The 13,538-nt window shown below is 41.6% G+C and overlaps 1 protein-coding gene across 2 annotated transcripts in view; it reads left to right on the top strand.

Moving 5' to 3' along the window:
* Window positions 1-13,538, top strand: part of TRIM55 (tripartite motif containing 55) — a 37,951-nt gene that overhangs the window by 3,715 nt on the left and 20,698 nt on the right. For both annotated transcript variants that reach the window (XM_010575917.1, XM_010575916.1), the window contains exons 3-7: window positions 5,041-5,206; window positions 6,925-7,020; window positions 10,877-11,110; window positions 12,178-12,200; window positions 12,300-12,424. In XM_010575917.1, coding sequence (XP_010574219.1) covers window positions 5,041-5,206; window positions 6,925-7,020; window positions 10,877-11,110; window positions 12,178-12,200; window positions 12,300-12,424 — 644 coding nt within the window. The remainder of the gene's footprint in view (window positions 1-5,040; window positions 5,207-6,924; window positions 7,021-10,876; window positions 11,111-12,177; window positions 12,201-12,299; window positions 12,425-13,538) is intronic.

Here is a 13,538-nt window from a genome sequence, read left to right as displayed (position 1 = left end):
AGGAGAGCCCTAGGTACAGGCTGTCCCTGCAGACCCAAGCACAGATGGAGCAGCGTGCGCAGCAGGGACCAGGCACTGTGCTGAGGGCAGTGTATGTACATGGGCTCTGCAACAGTGGTGACATGCTGCCGGATGGGGTAGCCAGCACCACCAGGAGCAGCTATCCCTCACACCTCAGAGGCCTCGGCCAGAGCTCGCAAGGGAGGATGTGGCTTTCCAGGATGGGCTGCAGGGATGCCTGAGGACCTCAGATAGGCTGGGCCAGGGAGATGGGCTCCCTGCCCACAGGTCGTGAAGCAAGGGAGCCACAGGAGGAGCCCTGCAGACTGTGCAGCAAGAGAGGTGAGGAGAGAGATCACCTGGATCTTCTCCAACTCCCCACCAAGACAAAGACCCAAGCTCACCTGCACCAGTGGTTTTCTTGGGCCAAGCATTCATGATAGTACTAGTGTAATGGAGCTGCAGGAATCCCTAAGTCCATATGAACTTTTATGGTGTTCCCATTTTTGAAGCCCCATTTCTACCCTGGGTATTGATGGGCTTTTCACTGGTTTGGGGAGGGTCCATCATTGTTGTTGATTTTCAAGGAACACCTCCTCCAAGCTCACGAATGGTCTATCCCCATATACATGAACTCAAGCAATGGTGGCAGGATACCAGCTTTGATTAACAGGGAGCTCCTGATAAAAATAAAACATTAAAAAAGAAGCAAAAAGACGGTGGACAGATGACTCAGGAATACTTTGAGAAACTGCCCAAGCATGTACAGATAGAGTTAGGAAAGCCAAAGCCCACCTGGAACTGAATCTGGCAAGGGACATGAAAGCTAAAATGAAGAGCTTCTACAGGTACATCAGCAGCAAAAGGAAGATTAGGGAAAGTGTGCGTTCACCACTAAAAGGAGCAGGGGCATCTGTGGCAAAGGACATAGAAAAGGCCAAGGTACTCAATGCCTTCTTCACCTCGGTCTTTACTGGTAAGATCAGTCTTCAAGAGTCCCAGGCCCCCAAGACCAGCGGGAAAGTCTAGACCAAGGAAGACTTAGCCTCAGTGGAGGCGGATCAGGTTAGGGAATATTTAAAAAAAAAAATTGACATCCTGATGAGAGGCACCCATGAGGGGTGAGGAAGCTGGCTGATGTCATTGGAAGGCCACTCTCAATAATCTTTGAAAGGTCATGGTGATCGGGGTGGGTTCCTGAGGACTGGACTGGAAGAAAGCAAATGTTACTCCAGTCTTCAAGAAGGGCAAGGAGCAGAATCCAGGGATCTATAGGCTGGTCATCCTCACACTGGTCCCTGGAAAGTTGTCCGAGCAAACCCTCCTAGAAACTATTTTCAAACATATAAAAGACAAGAAGGTGATTAGAAATAGTCAGCATGGATTTATGAAGGGGAAATCAGCCTGACCAACCTGATAGCCTTTTATAGTGAGATGACTAACTCAGTGAATGAGAGGAGAGCAGTGGATGTTGTTTACCTAGACTTTCAACACTGTCTCCTGTAACATCTTTGTTGACAAACTGATGAAATAAGGTCTAGAGTGGACAGTGAAGTGGACTGAAAACTGGCTGAACTGCCAGACTCAAAGGGTCATGGTGAGCACCATGAAGTCAGGTGGAGGCCAGTCATTAGTGGAGTATGTCCAAGATTGATACTGGGGCCAATACAGTTTAATATCTTCACTAATGACCTGACTGAGCCTCATGCAGTCATGCAGATTCTTTCCATCCCCTGACTAGGTGCAGGCACTAGGTGATGTTATTGTACAGGAAGGGCTACAGCTATCTTAGGGTACTCAATAAATTAACACCATCAAAGTTGGATTCAGGATTTCAGTAGAGACCTTTCTGGATTTGTAAAAATCCTAAGGAAAACATGCCTTCTAACTAAACAGCAGTTTTCCTAAGGTCTTACCATGTCCTTAATTAAAGTGTCCTCCTTTATATGCCCAGCAACTTTGCATTTTCTCACCAAATCACAGAATCACAGAATGGCTGAGACTGGATGGGGCCTCTGGAGGTCATCTAGTCCAACCCTCCTGCTCAAGCAGGGCCACCCAGACCCAGTTGCCCAGGACTATGGCTTTTGAGTCCAGATGGCTTTTGAGTATCTCCAAGGATGGAGACTCTACAACCTCCCTGGGCAACCTGTGCCAGTTCTTGGTCATGCTCACAGTGAAAAAGTGTTTCCTGATATTCAGAGGGAACCTCCTGTGTTTCAGTTTATGCCCATTGCCTTTGATCTTGTCACTGGGTGCCACTGAAAAGACCTTGGCTCCATCCTTGTTACGCCCTCTGTTAAAGTATTTAGATACCTGAAGGTATTGATAAGATCAAGGTCATCGTTAAGATCCCTCTCAACCTTCTCTTATAAAGGCTCCAGGCTGAAAGTCCCAGCTCTCTCAGCCTTCCCTCACAGGAGACATGCTCTAGACCTTTAATCATCATGAGGGCCCTTTGCTGGGCTTTCTCCAGTATGTCCATGTCTCCCGTGTACTGAGGAGCCCAGAACTGGACCCAATACTCCAGGTTGTGGCCTTACCAGTGCTGAGAATCTTCCTTTCCATAAAACATGCACAACACTCCACACATTAAGGTCCAAACCCAATTTTAACGGAAAAGAATAAGCCTGTAACAGTCGAACACAGGGAGCACAAAGCTATTAGGCCATTTCAGCAACCTGCCACTTCTTTGGTCACAAGCACATTTGTGACAAATCTTTCCTTCTGCTAAAGCCATGCTGTCATTTTCCTATCGGCTACTCTTTAATCTCCTGTTTCAGGAGCAGCCACCATTTTAAACTCAGAGGTTGTGTTTTGACCTTTGCTACACCAACATAGACCTAGAGGATCCCCTCTGAAGTCAGGGAATGTTGTGCTAAAAGTCTCTCCTTTTGCACAGCCTAGGAAGGAGACTGTAGATCTGTTTACTTCTAGTCTTCTGTCACTGCCTTCAGGGCCCCACTAGTTCAGGGAGTTCTGCCAGGTTTCTTCCAGCTCTTTGCGGCACCTTTGAAGGTTGGCTACTTCTGGCTGAACTTGCTTGACACCGTCACCTTTTTGCCCTGTGCAATGTGTCTTTTATGCTAGTGGCACCATTCCAGTGTCAAATAACATTCTGGTAGTTTCTGCTTCTGGTCTTGTAAATATTTGCAGGAAAAGCAGCTATTTCATGCTTAATTAATCGTTTTGAAATTCATTGTCTGTTATTGCCCTCACATGCGGGCCCTTCCACTGGTGCACTATAACTTGAATATATTAGGCACTGTTTGCAGTCAATGTAAAGCATTGTTTGCAAACAATGTAAAGCAGTTTTTGTGGTGGAGACACACCTCTCTTGACTAGCATTGAAAAGACGCTGGATTTGACACATTGAGTGCCTTATGTAAATGTACGTTAGAAATCTGACCCAAATAATACTGGCTTCCTTCAGAAGCGTCCATCTTGTTTTATTCTGCTGTAGCGTGTTATATTGCAGATTACAGATTTTCCTTACGAACCCTTTAAATTCCAATGCCATCTTGAAATTAAAAAATATTAATGCATGAGACATTTTATTTGTTGCTTGATCTTTTTTTAAATGCATCTAATTGATCACATTCCATTTCCTTTGGAAGAGAAAACCTGTACTTTGTCATTAAAAAGTAAATGCCATGTCCACTCTACCAAATTAAATTGAAAAACTCTATTGTAATATAATCTAAAATAATTATTTTTTGATACATTTTTAAACTTGAATAGAGTGACTGGTTACCTCCTTGCTACAGAGCTCTGCAGAATGGCTTTAAAAAGAATGTTTCCATGTAATTTCATTATATTCTATAGTTCGGGAAAATATTTTCTGTCTAATGATGAAAAGATATATTTCTATGATGCCATTGCTCCACTTGCTACAGGTAAGTCATAGTTCTCCTTCCAGATGGTAGCAGAAGGGGATAATGGCTTATGCTGGGAATATTTAACGTTGCTACAGTAGGAGTGGCAAACTTTGGAGGCTTGAACCCCCAGGCACACTCCCTCCATCAATCTACTGACCCTATCCTCTGGTACCACATCCTCACATACTCACATGCTTGCCACGGATGTGCTCAGGGTGCTAAGCCTGAAGCGTGGGCTCAGAAAAGCATCAGCCTGCCCACAAAGACTGGACCAGAGATTTCACTTACACTAGGAACGTCAGTTAAGTGGCTCATTTAAAGGAAGCTACAACTAAATCAGTTCCTAAAATAGTAGGGACTGACTTATGTGTGTATGGCTAAATCATTTTGGTGAAGAGAAGATCAGGACTGAGCTATAGTCTGGTAACAGTTCCTGGCTTAGCACAGGGGAGGAATGCTTCTTGTGTAACCCATGCCCTTGGTGACAGTTACAATCAAGTTACCTACTGTTAAAAAGTTCAATACTGTACAAGTTAGGAATGTGCCACCCAGCTAAAATTAATTTTTGTGAGACCATATTTTGGTTGCTGGCCTAGTGTAAAGGCCATAAGGACCCAGTCCTGTTTGATATTGACAGTCCTGACCCGGGCCTCACAAACCTCATCAGCAGAGATAGAGAGTTAAGGGCATAAAGGTCCATCAATACCTACAACTCTTGCTTCAGATTAGTCCCCTGCAAAAGAGCTTTGCTGCATTAAGGCCAAGTGCCCAACATTTTGCATGATGAACCCAAAAGAAATTACATATGTTTCATATTTCAGACAGATGTTAGATAACATGCTAATTAAAGTACACAAGTAGTCTAAGATCAGTCTTAGTGAGGTTATTTACATTTTTAAATATGAGTGAGGGTTCAGTCACACGCCCATCCTCATATGAAGTCATGTTGCTATATTGTCATCATATCCTGTTGTGTCAGGACATTAAACTGTACCGTTGTCTATTTAATCATCCCATGTGGCAGGTTTAAGTCTACGCTGTGTATTCAGGTCAGCCTTGGGCACTGCTAGACGAATGTACCGTATTTCATGCTGATACCCTAAGTGCTGTCATCAGAAACTCATGGGCACCAAGCTTGTTTTAAATTTGTTTTCTTTTGCAGACCTGAAAGGAAGTGTGACCAGCCAATGTGCGAAGAGCATGAAGATGAGAGAATTAATATCTACTGTTTGAACTGTGAAATGCCCACCTGCTCCTTGTGCAAAGTTTTTGGTGCCCACAAAGACTGTCAAGTTGCTCCTCTCACAAACGTTTACCAGCGACAGAAGGTAAATATCTTTTTGCTTCTCATAGTCCTCCCAGCAACTGACAGGACCATCAACAGGAAAGTATTCCCATGGGCTTCCTGCGAGTTTCCAAAGGGGCCTGGGGATGCCTTTGCCATTCCTGTGTGTGAGTGAAAGGCTTACACAAATCTGTAGGAACTGTTTAGAAACACAGGAAAGTAAATTTATGAGAGATCACACAGAAAGATATTACAGTGTCCCAATTTTTGTTAGTACAGTGAGTAAACATTTTAGACAGTGATTTGATGTGAAGCTGAGGACCTCTCTTTTGAGGTTCCTAATCTCTTTTTTTCAGTGCTTTTAGATCAGAAAAGCAAGTGGAATTCCAGCACATGAACTGGAAGGAGAATAGACCATTACAAACCAGATAGTTATCTATCAGCCACTTTTGCCTTTCAGCATCCCATTTTTTAAGAAAAGTTAAGTGAAAAACCTCCTTTTGCAAGTGAATGCAGGAATACTCAATAGTTGGCTGCACAGGATGTACCTAACATCCTCTGCCCTTGCTGTCACCAGTAAAAGACTTGTTTATTTTTAATACAGTCTTAATTTAAAACCTGACTCACTGGGTTATCCTCCTGAGATAAACAGCTCATTTTTCTGGAGGGTCCCAGTGGGGCAAGCAATCAGACAGGCCAGGTTTGCAATCCCAGCCTCCAACTTTGTCACACAGATGCTTGTGTGTGGAAACTACAAATGAGAAGTCACTTTAGGAAAGTAGTTACATATCATCCTTTTCAATCAAAAAAGGAGGGAGAAGGGGGAGAAGTTTCTTGGACTGAATCCATGCCCCCAGTCACTCCCTTTGCATGGAGATTTGCAAGTCATAGTTTCCTTCCCAGAGTGCCTGTGGAAAGGGGCTGTCATGTCCAAGACTGGAGGCGTAACCCAGAGGCTGCAGGATGCATGCTTCAAAGAATCCTTTACAAAGCTATGGAGGCCACAGACATGGTTGCCTCTGTCACTACAGCCATGTGCCAAGGGCCCCTCACCTTCCCCAGCACTCTCACCAAGTTCCCTAGGGACTAGCTTCTGTGTCTCTCCTCTTCTAAGGATACCTCACAGTCATCTCCATCCCCACACTCAGGCCATTTCCTTCTTCCACCGGTTTCCCTCATGCCAGTGGCTCAGCCTTTACCTTCTCCTCCTCCTTTTCTCCCTTCCTCTCTCACCACAGCCCCAGCCCTGGCCCCACTGCCCTCATGCCAGGGGGTCTGTAGTGCCCGGGTCCCTCCAGATCCATTGGCCACCTCTTGTCGTCTCCAGGGCCAAGAGCCACAGTCCTCAGGGAAATACCGCAGCGGCATGGCTAGATGGAGACACTAAAAAACCCAGCCTCTCGAGAAACAGTCTTTTCTCTCAACAAACCCAAAGGGAATATTTTGGGGCTTTTGAAACAGCACTTCAGACAAAAACATCTGGAAGAACCTCCTAGAACAAAGCGCTTCCTCCTTTCCAAACCACAGTTTCTTCTCCATGAAAAGTTTCAAAATGACAATGTTTTCATAGTGTTTTGGGAGACGAAACAAATGTCAAAGTACTAGCAGGTAATGTGTGGGCAGGTAAAGCTCCAATTTTCCATGGTTCTGGTGGAAAGAAGATGTTATGGCTCATTTGTCTCCTGCTCCCCACTGTTAGATGTGCCACCCTGAAGTGTGATGGTGTCTAACCCTCCTGCTTGCTCTCCCCTTACTGCCTAGTCCGAGCTGAGTGATGGCATTGCAGTCCTGGTGGGGAGCAACGACAGAGTGCAAGGGATAGTCACGCAGCTGGAGGAGACCTGCAAGACGGTTGAGGTAGGTACCATCTCTTTAAATGCAGTTCTTTCAGTGTGAAGTCACATCTTTTAAACTGCTGGTAATGACCATTCTTTAACAGACCTCACTTTGCCCAAATGCGTTCCCACATAGTTTCGCAAAACCATTACCTGTGGCTTTGTACAGTATCAGCTGTACTTCCTCAACCAAAGGATACATCCTGCTCGGCACCCTGCCTCTGACATTGGCCATGTGGTTGAGGACAAAGAGTAAGGATAATCCATACCAGCACGTTTGCTCAGCATTCTCAGTGGCATAGAGCCTGTGAACAGAGCTTTAGTCTCAGCCACAGGGTAGCCACAGCGTGGCTTCCAAGGATATCAGTGAGCTCTGTATTTGGTTGCTTTACCTTCTGTGCAGAAGTACTTTTAAAATAGACTTATGTTGCCCTTTAAGGAGTCTTGTTTTGTTGCTCATGGGAGGGAAGAGTTTGGGTTCTTACTGGATTTTCTGGTAAAGTTCTTACTCTGACTGGGCTGGAATTAGTTTTGTGTCATTCAATGGCAGAAGTGGCTTTCATTTCCTCCAAGAGATTTGCATCAGAAAAGCAAATATAAATATCAGCTCTGACCAATTTGAGCATCACAGAGCAATAGGCTGAAAGGAGCTCATATGAATTGATTTTGTGATCAGAGTTTGATGAAGCATCTAGTGAAGGAGTTGCATCCCTCTCAGCCCAATTAGAATTATATTGACCCTTTAGAACTCGAGCAGAAAAGAGAAATGGCAGAGAAAAAGAAGTTAATCCAAGATGTACAGATTTTAATTGGTAAGAAAAGTTGATTCCACAATCTATGTACACAATTGCCCAAGGCTCCTATTTCCTCAGAGCAAGGAAGAACAGAAAATGTCCAAATTTGGTTCAAAGAACATCAAACCATTAGCCCAAGTAAATGAGAGAGCATGTTAGCAGCAGTCAGAACTTTGTAGTCAGGAAGCCTTCATGTCGCAAGGATGAAATTAACTGCTATCAGGACTTTGCAGACAGAAACAAGCCTTTCAAGTAGGTTAACTGCAGAAATTTGAATGATACAAAAGCAAAAGCTTATACTCATTTAAGTTGAACTGGCTGAACCAGAGACAAAACTTCAAACATCTAGTCTGAAGTATGGAGAAAACACTGTGCTAAAAATACCTTAATAAATACAACAGTTTCTGAAACTAGCTTCCTCAGAGTCATCCACTCAGTTTAAAGTCTAACCTTTAAACTCAAAGCCCAAAGAAAGTGCAGCCATTTTACCTTCAGATGTTTTAACAGCCTTTTCACCTTTAAAGTCAAAGATTGCAGAAAATAGATCTTAGAGCTTACCTTGGCACTTCCATGTTACATTTCAAGCAAATCACATTTCCCACCACGTAAGAGCTTTGTCTGAATTGACATCAGTTTGTCCTTGAAGATGAAAAGCTACAGCTAGAGCTGAGAAATGTGCACACATGGAAGTAACACTTATAATCCAAGGAATGTCTCCTCTCTCTGCGTAACACTTTGTAGGGAACAATAAATACCGGCTTTAGCAGAAAATACATGATCATTTTCCTTTTAGCTGTAGTAAGCAATAGCCTACAGTTCTATATTTAGCTATTGCTCCTATCCAACCCTAAAAGCCAGAAAAACAAACAAAAAAATTGATTAATACTTGTATAGTTTTTAACTGATTGAAAGGTAGACCAAATTCACATATTATACTGAAAATAAAAAAAAGGGAATATAAAGTGCTAAATTCCAGCTAAATACTGGAAAACAATAATAAATAATTAAGTACTGTTTAGCCCTGTAAACAATATGAGTCAAACAATGACGGAAAAATTACAGTGTTTCTTTCAAATGCTAATAGCGTAGTCCAGTCAATACAGATACTTCAGAACAAGCAGTGCAACTCATGCTCAGCGGCAAGGACCCTTTCTTTTTGCTGTAACTGTGCTTTAAAGAACAAAAAGGCTGAGAACTTTTCAGATTGGAAAGTCATGTATTTGTTAACCTTCTTCATTACTCAGAATCTGATTAGAGTAATTCCATCAGGCAGAGAACATTGTATACAGAAAGAGAATATTTCAGAAATATTTCAGCATTTGCAGTTCGGAAACCATTCTGCACTGTCACTCTTGAGGTTCAAACTCTGTCACATCTGCTGGCAGGAAATATTATATATTAGAGCTTAGAGATAGGGAAGGCTCTCTCAGGGCAACCTGCTATCACTCTCTTGCTCTTCTTCCCCTAACACTTGTCCTGTGCCAAATGGCAAAGGCAGCACACACCTGTCTTGAAATTAAGGTTGTTTTACAAGTGATCTGAATGACGTTTCAGAGTAGGTCATTGTAGACTAAACCGAAGAGGAGCCTGGAGCAAGCAGAAGTGAAGGAAACACTGGGAGGAAGTTAAGAGAGGAGGGAAAGACAAGAGGAAGATTATTTGAGGCCTGAACAATAGAATGACACCCAGGAACCATGACTCACTTGGTTCAAAAGCCTCCTTATCCGCACCCTAGAATTCACTAATCAGGAATTTCTGGGAAGTGGCAAGGACCTCCAGAAGGGCAGGCCAAGCCTGCCCCCATGCAAGGAGTTTTAAATTAGAAGTGCCTGTTTAGCCTAGTCTTCCTTACTGGGAAGCAGAGGTGGATACCTGGGTCAATGCAACAAGATCTGTATTCACTCCCCTCCCCTCAATGTAGACAGTGATTTTTGGCCACACGTCCATCTTTGAAAGGCTTTCTCCTTTGAACGATACAGAGCAGACTGTCACCACTCATAGGAAAGAGCTCTGGCTGAAAGTCAAGAAAAAAGTGGGATTCTCTCTAGCCAAGTGCTATGAATAATCAGTCTTATCACTTCCAGAAGTACTGTGGGACTGTTAATAATCCTGTGCTGCCAGGATCTCAGTATTATGCCTTAAGGGACAAAGATGAGGAATTGATTCAGCCTCAGTTCCTAGCAAAGAGATTTAAATAACCGCCACCATCCCCAACCAGATATAACCACAATAAGGTTAAGCCCTGGGGCACACAGATGACTCAAGTACTTCTGTTTGGTAGACCTCAGACATTATAGATAACCTGTCTCCAATTTCCTCCCCATAAATCCTCCCTTGCAAGTGCAGCGTGTTCTTGTTAGAGAGCGCTCAATGAAGCAGTCATCAAACCCATCCTCCTTACTCAGTGAAATATGCTATGTTGTCTGGTTGGAAGGACAATAAAAGTGTCTCAAAAAATGATGTGAAAAACACTGCCTGAAGGTAGGGTTGGAATCAGATTCCTCGTTCTTGTCTTTGTGTTTTTGTCACACACCATTTTCTTTGTGGTACCTCTACCTCATTCAGTGCACAGTAAATGGAACATAATGGACACCTATTGTCAAAATAAAGTCTGAGAGGGCGTATGTGAAAATCATGCCCAGCCAGGATAGTTCCAGGTTCTCTGGTAGAAAATGAAAATTCTCCAGAGCTGATTTGAGATGATCGCTTCTTTAAAAAACATTCTGTTCATGCAAATGAACACAGCTGCTAATATGGTGGGGTTCTTTACCTTTTCCGCAGACTTTGACGTCTCACTACAGACATCATAAATACCTTTCACAATTTTTTTAGCAGACTGACAAGTTATACAATAATCTGTTTAGGGGCTTTCAGAGGCTTGAAACTCAGAGTTTGAGAACAGTTTTAAAACTTTTGTTCCAATAGCTTGGACTTTGAAAATTCTAAAAGTCTCTGGGGTCATTCAGAATCCTTTGCACTGTTCAGAAAGAGGAATTTCTTTGATGAAAATGCTTCCAAGTAACTGTAAAAATAGAAACTCTTTTAAGAACATAACATGTTAAACATAAACCAACTGATTCACAGGAATGCTGCAGACGACAGAAAGAGCAGCTGTGTGAAAAATTTGATTATCTCTATTCTGTACTGGAAGAAAGAAAAAATGAGATGACACAAATAATCACTAGAACCCAAGAGGAGAAACTGGAACACGTCCGCTCCCTGATGAAGAAGTATGCGGATCATTTGGAAGCTGTGTCAAAGCTTGTTGAATCAGGAATCCAGTTCATGGAAGAGCCAGAAATGGCCGTGTTTTTGCAGGTATAAAGTCTATAAATAGAGATAGAAAAAAAAATGATGGGTTTATTGAAATACTATTTAAGCATTTCTTAATTTTAGGCACATTCAGAGTTTGGTCATCTTTGAGTGAACATTTATACAAATTCATTTTTTAAACACTTTCATCAGCACAGACAAATGACTAGTCTTCTTGTGAATAGTATCCAAACCAAGAACGTAAGTATTTGTTATTTGCACCGAAATATACTATCCTGTGTATGAATTTCGGGTCCCCAAAGAAGAAACAGGAATTTTAACATTTTCCAACATATCTTTATTGTCCCACCACTATAATATATGTGTATAGGAACTTCTGTGAGTTATAGGTTTCATTTGCCTATTGACAGAGTGATTAATTTTCCAAGAATTAAATATTTATGTTCTAAGTCACATTTTTATGCCTTTAATTCATCTTTTTTTTTCTTCCGTTTTCTTACTATAAACTTAGGAGAGCTGATTAAGAAACCATTAGCAGCCTGTTCACTGAATTCATTGGTGTAGAATTTCTCTCCTGCGAGTTTACAATTTCTCTATATTAAAGGCTGGAAAGGTGTTTTCTAAAAAAAACAAAACCAAAAAAAAAAACCAAAACACAAAAACCAACACCTTATTTTCATTAAAGAATTGCCTTTGAAAAGTACAGTATTTGTTCCAGACAAATAAAATTTTGTGGCTCCAGAAGTATGCCCTTATGGATAGTCAAAGATATAGTTACTGTGACTAAAGGTGGTAACAGAACAATTGCTTTTCACCACAAATACACAAAACAAAAGAGCAAAAATATTTCCATTTAATTTTTGTAGAAATTTTATGTATTTCCCATCATATTCAGATTTTAATTTAAAAGTCTTCAATTAACTGAAAGGTTTACTCAGCTGTATACTAATTGCCATCCAGATTTGATCTCATTCATAGATCTCATGGCTGTCATTTATGAGATCCATAGTGTGTTTAGAAGCAGCCAGTGTAAGAATTAGATCTCAATGCATAAAATCTCTGAAAAAATGGAACCAGTTAAGAAGTCAGTTATTTCCTTTTTGTTTTCACAGAATGCCAAAACATTGCTACAAAAGTAAGTATTTAAACTTGAGACTCTTGATCTTTATAATGAATTACAAATTACAGATTTATTTGCAAATCCAAATGCCAATAACGAATCTCTCTGTTTTAGAATTACTGAAGCATCTAAAGGTTTTCAAATGGAAAAAATAGAGGATGGGTATGAAAATATGAACCAATTCACAGTGAACCTCAGTAGAGAAGAAAAGATAATACGAGAAATTGATTTTGACAGAGGTATGTCATTTATTTTACCTAAGTTACTTTCTTAAATTGCAGCTGTGTGTGATTTACATGATGATACTGAGTAGGAAAATACTCAGAACTTGAATCAGATATTTCTCTCCATCCCAAAGTGTAACTAGACCATTTTGTATCAATTATAAGCAAAAGCAAAAATCCATCACAGTCAAAAAAATCACATAACCTGTTGAAACCATTAATATTAGCTTTTATGTGGCCTCAATACTTTCCTAAGCCCATGATCTTTACTGACTCCTCATGAGAAGGGACCACAAAATTAAGCTTTTATCTCATTCTGTAAAGTCCTTTTTTTCCCTAAAAGATGTCTTTATTGTATGGCCTGTCTGCTCTAGAAAGTCATTAAAGAAATAGAATGTTTATTACTAAACAATGTACTTATGAAAGATACTTTTTTAAAACTCTTTTTTATAATAATAAAAAATATAATCGAAATTCAAGATCACAGAAATGTAGAGGGAAGCAAAAACTGTCATCATCTTTCATGCATTTGACATCTTGTGTCATGTCAGTTGTCATGACATCATGACTAAACATGCTTAATATGTCTATAATGCAAAGTTGTAATTCTACATTTACCAAAGTAGCCTGAAATCTAGGCTCACCTGTGCTTTACCTTGCAGAGTAAGCCACAAGAAGTTAATGGAGATAAATGTTTCAAATAAGCAGATGTCTCCTATTAAAAGGCAGCAGTAATAGTCATCTGGATATCTCCAATTTTGTTGCTAGCACTGGATTCTGCTGGTACATTTACATTTACCTTTCTCAGCCCAGTTAAGTCTCATGCAGATGCCACCCGTTGCTTACTCCCCTGCCACGACTTATACTAACTTCAGAGTGCGTGGCTGCTCCCTGCGAGGGACCCTGCATGCCTGCTGTGCAGATCTTGGTCTGTCGGTTGGGATCCGTGGACTAGCCGTACTTGTACTTGGCCCAGGGGTTCATGTAGCAGGACAGCAGCTGTGGCACCAGTCAGCAGCAGAGGAGCAGGTGCCATCTTGCAGGGCTGTGAACTTTCAGGGATTTGTCCTGGCAGGGACAATCCCTAGTCACAGCCTCATGCCCAGTTCGTCCCTGTGATCAGCCCCAG

Source organism: Haliaeetus leucocephalus, unplaced genomic scaffold, assembly GCF_000737465.1.
Source record: "Haliaeetus leucocephalus isolate CR32 unplaced genomic scaffold, Haliaeetus_leucocephalus-4.0 Scaffold506, whole genome shotgun sequence".
Lineage (NCBI taxonomy): Eukaryota > Metazoa > Chordata > Aves > Accipitriformes > Accipitridae > Haliaeetus > Haliaeetus leucocephalus.
Note: the sequence above shows the minus strand (reverse complement) of the source record. Positions and strands in the feature narration are given on the sequence as shown.